Source organism: Pteropus alecto, unplaced genomic scaffold (assembly GCF_000325575.1).
Source record: "Pteropus alecto unplaced genomic scaffold, ASM32557v1 scaffold79, whole genome shotgun sequence".
In the NCBI taxonomy this organism is placed as follows: Eukaryota; Metazoa; Chordata; class Mammalia; order Chiroptera; family Pteropodidae; genus Pteropus; species Pteropus alecto.
The window spans coordinates 1,791,479-1,808,336 of NW_006494612.1; the positions used below are offsets into that span (position 1 = coordinate 1,791,479).

General features: G+C 32.8%; 1 protein-coding gene across 10 annotated transcripts in view; it reads right to left on the reverse strand.

The window, feature by feature from the left end:
- The window catches only part of HACE1 (HECT domain and ankyrin repeat containing E3 ubiquitin protein ligase 1), a 78,539-nt gene that overhangs the window by 61,367 nt on the left and 314 nt on the right, over window positions 1–16,858 (reverse strand). For 7 of the 10 annotated variants that reach the window (XM_025042388.1, XM_006926034.3, XM_015600111.2 and 4 more), the window contains exons 2-5: window positions 11,480–11,534; window positions 10,600–10,689; window positions 9,992–10,096; window positions 3,104–3,179 (exon numbers count right to left, since the gene is read on the reverse strand). In XM_025042388.1, the coding sequence (XP_024898156.1) occupies window positions 3,104–3,179; window positions 9,992–10,096; window positions 10,600–10,689; window positions 11,480–11,534 (326 nt within the window). Of the gene's footprint in view, window positions 1–3,103; window positions 3,180–9,991; window positions 10,097–10,599; window positions 10,690–11,479; window positions 11,535–16,858 lie in introns of those variants that run through there. The other 3 variants (XM_025042390.1, XM_015600112.2, XM_015600114.2) reach the window with 2 other exon arrangements.

Below are 16,858 nucleotides of genomic sequence, written 5' to 3' on the forward strand. Positions count from 1 at the left end.
TTTCCCAGTTAACTACTAGAAAATGTGCTCCAGCAAAGTAATAGAATAGTTATCAGGGAAGGCAACTATTTAACGAAGAACCGAAAACAAGAGAAAGGCAAAAGGAATCTCCAGGATGATGGTGAAGAAACATTCCAAACCACTGTGAAGCAGGCCTAGAAATCAACCAATCTGGCTTAGAGGTCTTCAGGAGAGAATCCTTCAAAACTAATCAGAGATGAAAGGTATTGAATACATGTTATGAGGATATTTACAAAACTCAGGGAAAGTTTGGTAATGAATTAATACTGAGAAAACTTGAAAACAATATTTAAGCTGCAATAAGGCAAGAAACAAATAGAAGACATAGCGATTAGAAAGGAAAAAATAAATCTCTATTTGCAGATGACAAAAAATCCCAAGGAATCTACAAAAGATTCCTAGAACTAGTGAGTTCAGCAAGGTCTCAAGATACATAACCAACACACAAAAACAATCACATTTCTACATACTATCAGTGAGCATGCAAAAACCAAAATTAAAAACATAATACCATATACAATTGCTCCAAAGAAAATTACTTAGCTATACAGTTAATACATGCACAAGACCTGCATGTTGAGCAGTACAAAATGCTGATGAAAAAAAGATCTAATACCTAAATCAATGGAGAGACATACTGTGCTTATAGATGGAACATCAACATAATAACGATGTCAATTCTCTCAAAATTGATCTTAGGTTTAATGTAGTCCAATAAAAATCCCAGCAAGGTTTTTTGTCATAGACAAGTTTATTCTAAAATTTATATGGAAAGGCAAAGGAACCAGAATAGCTAACGCAATCTTACGAAGAAAAATAAAGTGCAAAAAATTACTTTAGCTGATATTAAGGCTTACTATATAGCTACAATAATCAAGACAGTGTGGTATTGGCAAGGGGACAGATATATAAATCAACGGAACAGAACTGAGACCCAGAAATAAGTCCATACAAACATGCCCAACAGATTTTTGAGACTGATGCAAACCCAATTTCATGCAGGACAAACAGCCTTTTCAACAAACAATGCTAGAGTAATTGGACTTCGTAAGCAAAAAAAATGAACCTTGACTTGTCATATGTTACACAAATATTAGTTCAAAATTGATCATAGACTTAGATGTAAAATATAAAGTTAGAAAACTTTTTGAAAAAAGAAAATCTTCAGGATCTGGCACATAGTAGATATTCTAGTAAATTCTTGTTTAAAGAACAAATGAAGAAACATGAGGAGTCTTTTGTGAGGGTGACCAGCCTAGAAAGCACACAGTCAACAATTCTCTCCCTTTGTAAAAATACCCTGGGACTCTTGGCTTCCCACTGAAGGTTTCTTCCATCTCAGGAGCCCTTTGCTTTACTCCCCAAAATATATGGTAGCAACTATTCAGTTCTGCAGCAGCACATTTTCACCATCCCAGCTTCCTTCAGTTGACGTGGTTAATGAGCCCAACTGCTGAATTATTTTCACCATGGTGGTCTGGGACTAGGCAGAAACATGTTTGGCGGCCAAAACAGTTTCCACGAGGAGGTGGCACGCCACACCAATCAGGGCCAGACCAATCAGGGACACAGGAGAGAACATGGTAGTTGATTCAAGGCAGAAAGAGTAGAGACTGCTTTTCTATAACAAGCCTTATAGAATCAAATGTCTCTTTAAATATATGCATAAGTGCATGAGTCTTTTTTTTTTTTTAATTTTAATTTTTATAAATTTTCTACTCCACTTCTCTTAAAGTTCAGAAGTGGAAGAAGGGGGTGGGAGAAATTAGCAGATAAAAACTTATGTGATTAAACAGATAATATTAAAATTGGACATCTTATCTTGCTTATACTAGACAGTGACCTAAGGATAGATCTATATCCATTCCAAAGTTTTATACCTCCTCTGTGGTACCTACCATATCACTAGGCATTCTGTAGATATTCAAAATACAGTTTTTCTTTACAGACTAGATGGTGTTATATTGTTAATATATAACAATATCTGAATTATCAAAGGAATTATGGATTCCATATAATCATGATTGAGCTTATTCTTTAATAAGTCAGTCACAGAATAATTCAAATCTCAGGGAAGCTGTTTTTTTAATGTGCAACCTTCCCTAAACCCCACTCCCATCCAAAATTTTTTTAATCAGAAAGGTCTTAAAAACTTGCAAATACTCAATATTATTCTTTATTCACAAATTAAAATATTCAAAACCTACAAATACTACCAAAGGGGGCAAAAAATTTTTTCAGCTTTATTAAAATATAACCGACATGTAAAATTGTAAAATATTTAAAGTATGCTATGTGATAATTTAATATAACCATCCAGTTAATTAATACATCATCTCACATATAAGAAGGTAAAATTTAATAAATAAAACTTAACATCTTCTGTCACAACTTCAAAACAACTTCCAATAATCATATAATTCTATTTTATCTCTACTTCTAAAACAAATAATGCTACATTAAATAATGACAATCTGATTAAAATTTTTGGATTTCAATAATCTTCTCAGAAACACCCCATACCACCTCTCTATAATACCTATGTGGATCAAAAATATAACAACTTATTTTTGAAAATAAAGTGACATGACAAAAATGAATAAAAACACTAGGCTAAGTAAGACAAAACAAGTTTGAAAGGATATTAGGCCAATATATTAACAGTGATTATCACTGAGCACAAGGAATACAGGTGGCATGATCATTCCCTCTGTTACTTTTTTTTTTACAATGTACACATTAAAAGAATTTAAGAAGATATAATGAAAAACAGCTCTCCTATAATGACACTTTAGCAAAGATGCTCCTAAGAAGTCCCTTGAAAGTCAGTGCAAAAGCTAGGAAAATAAGACTTCAAAACAAATGAAAGGTCATATACTTAAAAAGGAAAAAAAAAGAAACTTGGTGAACCATAACTTCTCTTAATAAACACTGCTAAAGACTATATCTCAAATCATTCTATATCTTAATTACCACAAATAACTTGCAGAAACACTTGTACTACACTTTGCATTACTATCCCCTTTAATATTATTTTCTAAAAAGTATTTTAAAGATTTCACATAAAATTCTTAGCACTTACTGCTGTAAGGCCTTCATTATTACAAATGTTGACATCAGCACTGTATTCTAATAATTTACTCATGCACTTCTTCTGCCTGAAAAGAGAGACAGTCACAAATAACTGATACTAGAAAAATAAACAAATGACAATTATTTTACTGAAACATTAATTACACTCAACATTAGTTGATACAAGTATCAATCTATATCTGCAATATTTAAATAAACACTATAAAATTTGAAATAAAATACAAAATTATTTCTACGAACAAAAGATAGAAAAGGAAAAGTACAATGAGATTTTCATGTCACTGGAACAAATTCATCACTCAAATGCTAAGAAATTTCTAGTGTTGACTGAATATTTGGAATAGTAATCTTCGTTAGAAATACAAGACAGTATAAGTCTAATGGAATTGGAATGCATATAGCAAAAAGGATATTTCAATGCTGTATCCTATATTCTTGGTTACAAAATATTTAAAAGTTAATACTAAGATGAATTATAAAAAACAACCACAAAATTAACAAAATGCATGTATGTGTCCCTCTACCTTCTTCATTTTTTTTTTTATTATTTTTACTGTGGTAAAATACACATAAAATTTATCATCTTAACTATTTTTAAGTGTACAGTTCAGTGGTACTGAGTATGTTCATATTGTTGTGAAACCATCACCATCATCCCTCTTGAGAACTTTTTTCGTCTTGCAAAACTGAAACCCATTAAACAATAACCCGCATTTCCTCTCCCTGTAGCCCCTGGCAAACACCATGCTATTTTCTGTCTCTACAATTTGGGCTTATCTAAGTACTTCATAAAAGTGGACTCACACAGTTGTTTTTCCTTTTGTGACTGGTTTATTTCACTTAGCATAATACCCTCGAAGTTCATCCATGTTGTAACATAAGTTAGCATTTCCTTCCTTTATAATGCTGAATAATATTCTACTATATGTATATACCACATTTGGCTTATCCGCCCATCAATGGACACAGATTGCTTTCGTTTAAGCTATTGTGAATAATGTTGCTATGAACATGGGTATACAAATATTTCTTCAAGACCCTGCTTTCAATTTTACTGAGTATATACCCAGAAGTGGAATTGTTAGATCATATGGTAATTCTATTTTTAATTTTCTGAAGAACCACCAAACTGTTTTTCAATGCATCTGTACCATCTTACATTCCCATCAACAGTGCACAAGGGTTCCAATTTCTCTACATATTCACTAACATCTGTTTTGTTTTGTTTTTTGATAGCTATACTAATGAGTGTGAAGTGGTATCTCATCATCATTTTGATTTGCATTTCCTTAATGATATGTTCTTAGTGGCCATTTTTATATCTTCTTTGGAGAAATGTCCATTCTATTCAAGTCTTTTACTTCTTTTTGAATTGCCCACCCATTTCATTTTGCTCACAATATTTCTTCTTAGCCTGATATATTACTGGTCACTATCCAATATTCATCTCAATTTCCCCTTCATTAAATAAAATGAAAATGTATGTGGAAACAAAGTAATACATAAAATATGTGTGTATGTATGTATGTGTATACATATATATGTGTGTGTATATATATATGTATACTATCCTTTATACATATATTCTTTGATTAAAGAAATATTATACAATCCATGGCATAAAAGTTTGTGATCCAGTTGCGTACTTATATATAAATAATATAAAATAGTGTGTGTAGTAGTATATCATATATAGTATGTTATACAATACGGTGTATATATTATGTATATACAGCATCAGTATATATACACACGCTAATATGATATGTATATATACATTAGTAAATATACTTGAGAATAGTATCTACAGACATAGTACATAGTATATAGAGAGTATTTAGCATATATGGTACATATGTATATATTACTACTTACTCAATTAGATAAATTTCTTCATGGCATGGATTATATATTTCTTTAACTCAGTGCTAAGTATAGTTAGGCACTCTCAATAAAACTATTAATTCTCAATCTTATAAATCAATAGCTAAAAATTTTATCGACTGAATAAATCTTTTAAACAAATTTCTTGCTTTGATTTTCATATCTGAAATGAAGTTAAATGTCATTTAAAAGCATTATAATCAAAGAAATGGAAGAAAATAAAGCTCTGAGTAAACTTATAAGTTCAAACATTTACAAAGTTCTTTCATCTACCACTGTTACAAAAACCTTAGAAAATAAATCTTCAATAATTGTGAGAGAACAGACCAGAGAGTCCTATTAAAATAAACTGTTTAAAATGTGTGTATGTACGCCCATGGACAGGCGCCTATATACGTATTGCTGCATTTCTAAAACCTATCCGAAGCCTGTTGTGCACCACTGGCCTAATTGCAAAACATTTAGGTGGAAACAGGCCAGTGAAATAGTCCCAAAGAAATGGTTAGGGTAGAGGCTAATGAAGAAAAGCAGCAATCCATAATGTTCTCCCCTCTCAAAAATGAACTGCAAAAGGTACAGGGCAATATGAGAGACATACATCCTCTTTTTCTTAACAATCATTATTGCTACTTTCTAGAACCTGAATTTAAGTCAAAACAACTCACTAAGTGAGCACCTGTTTTGCTAAAAATTGGACCTAAAATACTAACACATGGGGTCTGCCTTTTATGCGTTCACAATCTAGCCCAAAAAATAAAGAAAAAAATCATGTTTCAAATCTGACCGATATGAAACCTAAGGATACACAATAATTTTGAAGTCTTCCCTTTTAACATTCTCATACCATTGTGAGCGTGAGCAACGATGAATCCTCCTGTACAGGAAGCAACTATTTTCCTGCCCTGATACTGCAACAATTTTAGGAAGCTTATGGTAACCCAAATAACACAGGGACCAATCATCTAAGTGCTCAGTGGAAGCTTAATGGGTCTTCTACAAAAAGGAGAGCAATTCAGTACTAATGCATCGAGCACTAATGCGTAAAGAGAGATAGATGCTAAGGCCATCTGAAAACGATAGCTGAGGGAACAAAATAAAAACCAATCCCAAAAAATAGATGGACCAGCAAAAGTGGCAAAATTCCTCTATGACTATGTTTCAGTCTACACAAATTTAAACTCATAAAGAAATTTCTGAAAACACCAAAAGCAAATATTCATTGAACAACTCTAAGTTGTACGAGGCACACATTCAATAAATAATAAAAAGCAAAACAGTTAAGAACTGAAAGGCATCCAAACTGATGTTATGCTAGCATTGCGAACTCCTTATTCCTTTTCTCCTCACTGACTTGCATGTGAATCATGCAAAATCTCTTATATTTCTTCATCTTTAAAATGTAATGGCCTCCAACTTAAGTGTTCTCACAAAAAAAAAAATAATAATAAATGTATAAGGTGATGGTGATGGATGTGTTCATTAACTAGATGGGAGGAATCCTTTCACAATGTATAGATATATCAAATCACTACAATATACATGTTAAATAGCTTACTATTTAATTTGTCAATTATACCTCAACAAAGCTGGGGGTGGGAGAGAAGTAACAGTCTCCAATGACTAAGTCTTCCTACTACAATGGCAGAAACATTTTATCCCTGCTGTGCACCAATCTGTCCTTTCATTTACAGTTGTTGAGACAAGAGTACTGAGATATTTTTCTATATCTATATCTATAACTTTTCGAAAGAGCTTTGTCATTATCCCACCAATACCTGGGATAATGTATCTAAACCTGAGGTTAATTCGGCAAGGAAATGAATGATTTACTCTATGACGAACTTGGGTGTTAACGCCCTACAACATATCTAATGTGGCCAATTATTATAAAACAATTGTTTAATCAGCACACTATAACCTATTAGAACAGTGGTCAACTACACTGGTTCACATGCAACATCAGGAAATGGGTCAGACCAGATAGGGTAAAAGGATTAAGACTTTCCCTGTCCAAGCTAGACATCACTATGATTCTTTGTGGTTTCACTTTAATCCTTGCACGCAAAAATGTGGGCTCAGATTGATGCAACAGACAATTTTAACCCCATCTCACTTAGGCAGCTGCCTGATCTACCTAGAATCCCAGTCCAAAATAGAAAACAAAAATATTTTCAAGAGTAATCAAAAGAAGAGACACATAGAGATATACTTTCATAGAGAAATTTTATAGCATTCAAAGATGTTTAAAAGGTTGGCAAGCCCTGACTCAAAAACTTCTTTTCATTTTAAATGTCATTCCAACCATTTTGGTCTGATTTTTCAGTCCAACAGAATTTTAAGATATGAAAACAATGGTAGAGGAAGATACAGAGATGTGACATCTGAAATTCTTGACAAAAAAGGAGAGAAACCCATAACAAATGTAGTAGAATTTAAAACGGTACACAATAATATCATGATGCTTATAATGATGATCGGAGTTATCAAGAAAACATAAAAATACACTCACATTTTGGAAATACTACTTTTATAAGAAAAAGTTTATTTGATAAAAAAAAATTAATGCAATCTCCATCAAAATCTCAACAGCAGTTTTTAAAGAAATAAAACCAAAGAAAACTCATATTTGTATAGAAGCACAAAATAACCAATACTATCCCAAGGAAAAAGAATGAGGCTAGTGGTATCACTCTGCCTGATCTCAAATTATTTTACAAAGCGATGATAATCAACACAATGATACTGGCAGAAAAACAGACACACAGACCAATGGAACAGAACTGAGAGTCCAAAAATAAACCCCCATAAATTTGGGCAAATAATTTTCAACAAAAGAGCCAAAAACATACAGTGGAGAAAGAAAAGCCTCTTCAATAAATGGTGCTGGGAAAACTGGAAAGCCACATGCCAAAGAATGAAACTAGACTACTATCTGTCACCATACATCAAAATTAACTCAAAATGAATCAAGGACCTGAATGTAAGATCTGAAACAATAAATTGCATAGAAGAAAACATAGTAATAAACTCATGGACCTTGGTTTTAGAAAAGATTTCATGAATGTGACCTCAAAAGGAAGGGAAGTAATAGCAAAAATTAATGAATGGGACTATATCAAACTAAAAAGCTTCTGCACAACAAAAGAAACCATCAACAAGGCAAAGAGGCAACCATCCAAATGGGAGGAGTTACTTGCAAACAATGCCTCCAATAAGGGCCTAATATCCAAAATATACAAAGAACTCATACAACTCAACAATTAAAACAAATAATCCAATTAAAAAATGGGCAGAGGACCTGAACAGACACTTCTCCCAAGAAGACATACAAACTGCCAATGAACACATGAAAAGATGCTCAGCATCACTAGCTATGAAGAAAATGCAAAACAAAACCACAATGAGATACTACCTCATACCTGTCAGAATGACTATCATAAACAGGACAATAACAAGTTTGCAGAGGTTGTGGAGAAAAAGAAACCCTTATACACTTCTGGTGGGAATGTAAATTGGTACAGCCACTACAAAAAACAGTATAGAGGTTCCTCAAAAAATAATAGAATTACCATGTGACCCAGGAATCCCTCTTCTGGGAATTTACTGAAAAAAACTGAAAACATTTATCCACAAAGATATATGCACTCCGATGTTCATAGCGGCTTTATTCACAGTAGCTAAGACGTGGAAACAAACGTTCAGTGTCCTGAATGTTTGATGACTGGAAACATTCAGTGTCCTGAATGTTAGACGACTAGAAAGAGAAGATGTGGTACATATATACAATGGAATATTACTCAGCCATAAGAAAAGATAAAATACTGCCATTTGCAACAACATGGATGGATCTTGAGATTATCATGCTAAGTAAAATAAGTCAGAGAGAAAAAGTTGAGAACCATATGATTTCACTTATATATGGGATATAAACCTAAAAGCAACAAACAAACATGACAAACAGAGACTCACAGACATAGACATCGACATCGACATCAGATTAGTGGTTACTGGGAAAAGCAGGAGGTAGATAAGGGTAAAGGGGGTCAAATATATGGTGACAGAAGGAAATTTAACTTTGGGTGGTGAACACACAATGCAATATACAGATAAGGTATTATTGAATTGTACACTTGAAACCTATACGGTCTTATTAACCAATGTTACCTCAATAATTTTAATTTAAAAAAATTAAAAGGAGGGCTAATAAGTGCATTATCAAGTAAACTTTTTTTGTCATAATTAAAATGAAAACTAGTTTTAGAACTGAAAAGAGTAAGCAACCCTTATCTAGAAAGCTTATTCTAGTACAGCTCATTCTCAAATAATCACTATAAACAAACTGGGTGTAATATATCTACTCTTGGCTTTAATTCTAGTAATAAAATTAACTAAACAAGTAATGTGGAAACTAAGTCATGGAGTTAGATGTGGCAAAAGATTAGCAGGAAAAAAGACCCAAATAAAAAGGTTAAAAATTATGCTTTTCAGAAAATAAAATGTCATTATAATTCAAGTAAAAATGAACTTCAACAAATATATTTTCAAGAAGAAAAACATGAGTAAACAATTTAACAAATTATTAGCTATAACAGTTATTTAAAAATGGAATATAGGGGTGGCTCCATAATGTAGTGGTTAGCACATCTGCTTTACACGCAGAAGGTCCTGAGTTTGCATCCCAGGTGGAGCCACGGACCATACCCTGGGTGTGCCAAGCCCCGGGTGTGCCAGGCTCCAGGTGCACACCACGAGCGTGTGGGAGGAGACACCCCGCCTTCAGAAATCCAGTTCTTAAGGAGAAATGGCAATATCCATAGGCCAGGGGTGGAAGTAGTGGGGGAGGGGGATTAAAGAGGGGCAAAAAATGGAATATAATGACCCAAGACCCTCTTCTCAAGGCAAATACAGGGTGAAACAAATATCACCAAATCAAGGTAAAGTGCCCTGAATACTGATATACAACTTAACCTACTTAAGAAAACAAAATATTTACCCATTTCTAGCTGCCAAATGAAGGGGTGTACAGCCTGAAATATCTTGATAGTTAGGGTTTGCTCCTTTCTTTAATAGCAGAACCAAGCATTCCACCGATCCACAACTAAAACAATATTAAAAACAGCTGAGAAGCATTCAATAAACAGCCTAAGTTGACATAGCTTAATTAAAAAACAAAATGCTCTATAAAGCACATTATTTTTGAGATGCACATTAACCTAAAATTTGATTAACTTCTGTCACAAATAATATGTTTGTTAAAATATAAAGTCAATGACCTCATGTGTAGTTAGTATATAAAATCTCATATTGGTTGGATAAAAGAAAAATTTTAGTGAATTTAAATACATCCAGGAAAGACAATTCCCATGCCTAACCTACTGATTTTATCTAGTACAAGCTAAGACAGTAGATATGAGACTTGAGTCCAATCCCAAGGTTAACAATTTATTTAGAGAAAGAATATAAGCTTTGCACACTATTTCCTAAACAGATAACCACTCAACTGTCCTCATATCTTTCCATAATTACTGTAGGCCAATATTGATTCAAAGTTTCCTGACCATTACTCTAGAACAGACTTTAACTTAAAATCTTTAGACTTACTTTGCTGCAATGTGAAGCAAGCTTCTTTTCACACGTCCAAACGCATAATTAACATCAAACTTAGAATTTGATAGTAGCTCAGAAACAGACCTATGCCAAAAGAAAGTTAAATAAGTTGATATGTTTTTTTAAAAAGTTTGAAAAGAACATAATAGCTAAAGTTAACAGCTCTTTAACAATTACTCAAAAGATTCCGTCCCACATAAACCAAAAAAAAAACAAGGTACCACTCCTTAAGTACAGCATGGAAGGCAGCACAGTATCAACCAAACACCAACTGCCCTGACCTATAAACTAGTGCTGAAGGTTACTTCATCTGTGATCTATGTCATCTACTCTGAAGACATCTAAGTTGCCTTCAGTTCCCCTTAGATTCTTAAGAAACCTAGAAGAGGGCTGGCCTCTCCCCTTGCAAAAAGTGGAGCTCGTCTATATTAATTTTGGCCAAATTAAGAAAAATCAGAGACAAAAAACATATTTTAATTCTATCAAACAGGAAGTTTAAAGCAAAAAATCATTTATATTTAAAATTTGTTTCAAAACATAGTTTCTCTTCACTTTCTTCTCATTACACCAAATTACCTGATGGCCGGCTACCTCATCCCAGTCAGATGGCTGTATCTTATGTGACTAACCAAATACCTGACTTAATATTGGACTACTCGTTTAGAAAATCTCTTACCATAGAATTTCACAACTGACATGGATCTTAGAAAAATCTTGTTTCTTAATTCACAAACGGAAAATTATAACAGATATTAAAAAACTTGCCCCAGGATAACATCTATGGTTCAAACTGCATGTGTGTGTATGTGTACACACAACATTGAAGTAAATTTATACTTACCAAAAAGTATAAATTTGTGAAATCGGCACTTACCGATGTTGATCAGCCATAACCATTGGCATTAATGTATAAACAGCAGTTTCATTATCTGAATTAAAAAAAGAAAAGAAAAAATTAATTTATCTCCTACTTTTTCCAAAGGGTGGTACTTTAGACTATTTTGGAGTTTTCTTAACTCCATATTAAAGGCAAGAAGAGGTGAAAGAAGGTTAAGAATAGTGCAAAATATCAGAGGTACTGAAAAATTTTCAATAATGCAGAATTTCTTATCCCCACTAATGCTTGTCCCCTCTACATCACCATAAAAGTGCTTAGCTTCTGGATTTGAGGAAACATTAGACAGCTAATATTTTCTGTAGCTTTAACAACTAAAATTTCTTTTACTTCCAATGAAGTGTTATCAACTTCATGTTTTATCATATTTACATGTACTTTGGGGGAATTTTAAGCATATGTAGATATTAAAGATATATACGCTAAATAATTTTTAAAACATTACATAGGCATATTACTTGCTTCTTGCCAATATTATAAAAAAAGAAATTATTTTAGAAGCTGTTATAAAACAGTGTTAAAGTCTTTTACTTGTTGGTTTAAACTATTCACATTTTCATTTACATCTTTTATAGAATAAATTCATAGAAACATTATCCAAAAGTAAAGGTTAGAAGTCAGCAACATCTATGATGACATATTATACTTATGTAAATTTTAGCTAGTGTTTGAATTTATTTTATTTATAATTGTCATTTCTCAATTCAATGCATATTGGAGGTTTAAGTTTATTAATAATTTATTTACAGAGAAGTAACAGTGACGACTCCCTATTAGCCCTTAAAAAATTAATAATGAAGCTTAAATTAATGAGTTAAAGTTTGAAGAGAAAGAGAATACTTATATAGTATCAAAGTATCTCCCAAAAATATTAATTACAAAGGAAAAATAGTAAATTTATAGTGGAGAACCCAACAGATATCACCTTAACTAAGTAATAAATGGTAACATTACCAAAAATGATACATATTGATATCATGTAGCCCCTGGTATGATCCACTGAGAATTGGCACATCACTTTTGTAATATTCTTGCCATTGTAATATTCTTGCCAAAAATGCATAACTTTAATCATGAGAAAACATTAGGCAAACCCAAATTAAGAGGAATTCCACAAAACAACTGATTAAAAAGTCTCAAAGCCATTAAAAACAAGGAAAGATTGAAGAACTGCCACAGAGTCGGGGGAGGCTATCGAAATATGACAACTAAATGTAATATGGTATCCTGGATTGCATCCTAAAATAGAAAAAGGACATTAGCGGGAAAACTTGTGAAATTCTAATAAAGTCTGTAATGTAGGTAATAGTATTACGCCAATGTTAATTCCTTAGTTTTGATAATTGTACCATGGTTGTGAGAGATGTGAACATTAGGGGAAGATGGGTGAAGGGTGAATGGGAACTCTGTACTATTTTTTGTAACTTTTCTGTAAATCTAAAATTTCTTAAAAATAAAAGTTAAAAAAAAAAAAAAGAAGAGGGAATTAGTATCATTAAAAGTCTTAAGAGACAAATCAACCAAATATAATGTATGGACTTTGGATACTGACTCAAACAAACCAACTGTAAGGGGATATTTCTGAGAAGGGAAACTGCATATGCACTGGGTATTTGATGATAATACAAAATTACTGTTAATTGTCTTAGCTTTAATAATGATTGTATGATGTTTGAAAAACATTAGGAATATATAATAAAATATTTAGAGAAAATAAGGAAAATAGTTATTACCATTTCTTCGCATTTTTGTTTGTTCTTTTATTATTTGGGTATACATACATGAAGAGCAGTTTAGTCCTAATCAACATTTCACAAGTTCAGTATGCACATACAACAACTCTTTAAGTATAAAAATAAAATACCAAAGAATCCTATTAATTAATAGTCAACATGTTTTAAGCTAACTAGCTTAAAGGCACTATTTGAAACACTTTACATGTATCATTTCTTTTATCCTCACAACCACCTTATGATGTAGGTAGTATCATTATCCATTCCCATTTTACAAATGAGAAAACAGAAGACTGAGTAACAAGCTGGTGATAGTGGCATTAGTGGCTGGAATTCAAACCTGGATGATTCCAACCCCCACCCCGCCCTGCTGACCCCCAATGAAAATGTTACAGTGCACCACATACACTATCTGTTGTAACCAAAGGTCTAAAATACTTATTCTTCACATGTGCAACACATTCTAACTAGTTGTATTCTCTTCTATTTAGTTTTTTAAAATCATCATTGAAATTAAATTGTTCTCATTAACTATCAGTGAATCACACCACCAGTTGAAAAACACTGCACTTAAGCCTCTGTGGGCATGGCAACATTCTTTATATCTAACTCATTTGATAAACACCCCAATAAAAATCTGAACTTCTAAACCATGACCATTTCAATTGTCACTTCATAATAAACAAAGTCATAAACAAGAAATACCTGTATCTATGAAACTTGTAAATCAAGATAGTACATAATTTTAAATGAGCATGAGTGAGCATCATAAAGTTCATATGAGTTTTATTTACAGGATGTCTATTTAGATAAAATTTAGAAACAGATCTTATTGTTTAAGTAACATCTAACCCTATGAAAATATAGCTTCCATAGACTAAGGGATATGAAGAAAATATAACCACAACCGTAGTGCTAGAAGACGACTATCTAAGAAATAGTATATTAAGAACGGAATAAGATTTGGTGTCAGATGCTTCTTCTGTACTCTCATGAAGATACCCTGAGAACTAGCTAGATATACAATAAAGTTTTCAGACTAAAAGTAAAATTTAACCTCTCACTTTATCAGATATGTTGGCCATTTTTATTAACAAAATTTCAGAATCCAACAATAAATGGAAAATCTTAAACAGGGAGCTCATACTCATATTATACACAATTTCTCTTCAAACCATCAAATGGGAGCGATTTTTTAAAAACTGATAATTACTCTAATCAACATTCAAATTTATGCTAGACTATTTTATTAAACAAATTACATTCACTGTAATGCAGTAATTTCAGACTTTTCTCAAATAAGCAACAATATAAACCAACTTTTTAAAGTCAACTGAGAATGCACATCACTAAAGTAATTTCCTTTCATTTCCTCTCTCATAAGAATATTTCTGTCCACCCTGCCTAGGATGACTCAACAAATTGCACTTCATTACTTAGTGGCAATACTCTGATTGTCATCATCCCAAGGAAATAGAAATGTGTCCTCCCAGTATCCAATTCAGTAAATCAAATATCTGCAATTTAATCCTATGCAACAAGGTTAATTTTAGAGTAAAAGCTGATTAAAAACTTTCCAATCTTAATAATCTGTTCCAATTAAATGCTTATTAATCAATGAATTCTAACAAAGCAATTATTTCCTATATTTAGAGAGATCTCGTAACTTCTGATCAGTCCTTCAAATTCAAGCACAACAATCAGGATTTTCATAATTAGAATGTTATGCTCTTTCTCTCATCTCAAAGAATTCAAAGATTCATCAGAACTTAGGGACAAAGACAAAGAAACAAGATGAGCAAAAGCATAATCAAAGAAAAAAACATAAGCAAGATACCACTTTTGTCTAGAAACATAGGGAAAAGTTTCATTTTCAGTCCCTCTAGTTTCCAGGGTGTCTCAGACTGTTGGTGGAAACTCCCAAAGTTTAATTGAGAGGGAACAGTCGCAATCTTAAAAATGTCAATATAATGAGATTTACAATTCTTCTTTTATGTATTAACCCAAAGGAAATATTTACAGAGGCAGACTAACTTTAAAAAGTACAAAGCTGCTCCTCATAAAATCTATTATAAAAACAAAAATTAGATTCAATATTTGTTACACATATTTTATGAAATCCTAGTCATTAAGCACATTTAAAGATACAAAAAAAGTGGTTTTCTAAAAGCAAAATAAGATATGCAGTATGATCTTAATTTGGTAGAGAAAAAATAATAATGGAAGGAAATAAAGAAAATACTAACACTGGGTGGTGGAATAACGGATTTTTAAGTTTTTCTTTCTTTTCAAAACTTTCTACAGTAAAAAAATATTACTACTTTTATTTATTTTTTATTATTATTCTGGTGACATTGGTTAACGAAATCCAGTAAGTTTCAAGTGTACAATTCAACAGTAAGTCATATATATATTGCATTGTATGTTCACCACCCAGAGATTTGTTTGTCACCACATATTTGACCTCTTTTACTACTTTTAAAACTAGGAAAAATTATCAAGCCTTCTAAATCACATTTATGTAAAAAAAAAAGAAAAAAAGAAAAAGATGGGATTTAAACTAAGCAATATAAATTGCTGTGTCAATACCTACACACGCAGTGTTCTTCCTCAATCTATACCTCATCTACTTGACTGTGGAAAATGAGAGCAGCGCTTAAGAAATGGACTCTAAGTTGGACAGAAAAGAGAAAGAAAAAGTTGAAGCTGGGTGTCTGGTTACTGAAATTTATAGATTTTTTTCGGATTTTCAGTCAATTACTTCATACTGGCAAAGTATCAAATACAAAATTATTTTTGAGAAACAGTCACCACAATCATCCCTATTCTGAATCCTAAGTAGAGACGAGGGGAAATTTTTTCAAAAAAAATATCCCTCAAATTCCCAGTCCCACGTTTCTTTGAAGATTCTCCCCAGGTCTCCTTCCTTAACCTACAAATCACCTCTCCAGAAGCAATTCAAGGAAAGTTTGGGGGTGAAAATTTAATTAAACTAATACATAAAAAAAAATCACCCCTTAACTCTTCTCTCATTTGGGCATACATAAACAAAAGCCTCTTAGAGACAGACTGCCATCTCCCACTGCCACTAAAACATCTGAATTCATGAGGCTGCAAACAAAACGGCTTTCTCACCGTTTTTATTACTAGTGTTTTACCTGTCCTGAAGGAACCCTGGCATACTGAACTAAAACTCCAGAACTACAGGGATCATGCCTTATTCCTCTTCGGAGACGGTCCTGAGCCCCCACCTACGTCTGACGATTTGACACCCTCTTATTTATCTGTTTGTCAAGATACAGTACTGTTCTATATTTTCAAAAAGAAATGAAAGACTGCTTAACCCCTTCCGCAGTTTAAAGTAAATAATACTATTTTGGGAGCATGTCTCTATCCCCAGCAAGCAGCGACTGTAAAACGGCCCACAACTGTAATGTTTCCTAAATCCGGGTCTCCGCCGGGATTTATTTATTTCTGCCCGTTTGCCAAAACCCCTAAAATCGACAGTCGGGAGACACTTCGATCTTTTCTGCTTCTTCCACCAGCAGGATCCGCACTGCTCGGGCCCCTCCCGCAAACGCCCACCTGCCTGGCTGGGAGCCGCAGGCGACTAGTGGTCGGGGAT